The sequence below is a fragment of the Rhincodon typus genome, chromosome 9, assembly GCF_021869965.1.
Source record: "Rhincodon typus isolate 14 chromosome 9, sRhiTyp1.1, whole genome shotgun sequence".
Classification (NCBI taxonomy): Eukaryota; Metazoa; Chordata; class Chondrichthyes; order Orectolobiformes; family Rhincodontidae; genus Rhincodon; species Rhincodon typus.
The window spans coordinates 91,853,151-91,853,710 of record NC_063340.1 but is presented as its reverse complement, the minus strand read 5'-3'; the positions used below and the strand labels follow the sequence as shown (position 1 = coordinate 91,853,710).

Below are 560 nucleotides of genomic sequence, written 5' to 3'. Positions count from 1 at the left end.
TGCAGCTCGCAGTGGAGCTGGGGAAAGCGTTAGTGTTTCTCACAAAACTGATAGCTGATCTCAACCGCAAAGAATCTTCAGAATCAAACTTGGAAATCAGTAAGTTCCTCAGCATGGTTCGAGAACAGGCAGAACAGAAGATCAAAGAAGTAAAACACAAGCTGGAGGAGTCACAAAATGAGTATAAAGATTGTTATCAAAAGATGAAATGTTTGGATGCAGAGAGTGAGCAATTATCAAGAGCGATACAGGACACTCAGTCCCAGGAGGAAGCTGTCAAGACCAACTTACAGCTGATGGTTGAAGGCCTGGAGGTACTTGGGAACATCCAATCCAACTGGTCAGATATGATCAAATTCATTCAATACGTCCCCAAGTTAACTGAAAGTTTCCTAAAGACATTTGCCAAGTTTGGCAGTAAGGCTGAAGGAATTCCAAAGTGTGCTCCAGAGATTTTAGCCAGCAATCAGATCCAAGTGTCCCAGGCAGTCAGCATCATGAACATCATTGAGAAAGTGTCTGAAACCTACGTGCAGATTTATGAGGATTACCTTCAAACT

The 560-nt window shown here is 42.7% G+C and overlaps 1 protein-coding gene across 1 annotated transcript in view; it reads left to right on the top strand.

The window, feature by feature from the left end:
• LOC109922200 overlaps nt 1-560 on the top strand; it is a 4,090-nt gene that overhangs the window by 1,220 nt on the left and 2,310 nt on the right. Inside the window, exon 2 of the mRNA XM_048601404.1 lies at nt 6-560. Within this exon, the coding sequence (XP_048457361.1) occupies nt 6-560 (555 nt within the window). The remainder of the gene's footprint in view (nt 1-5) is intronic.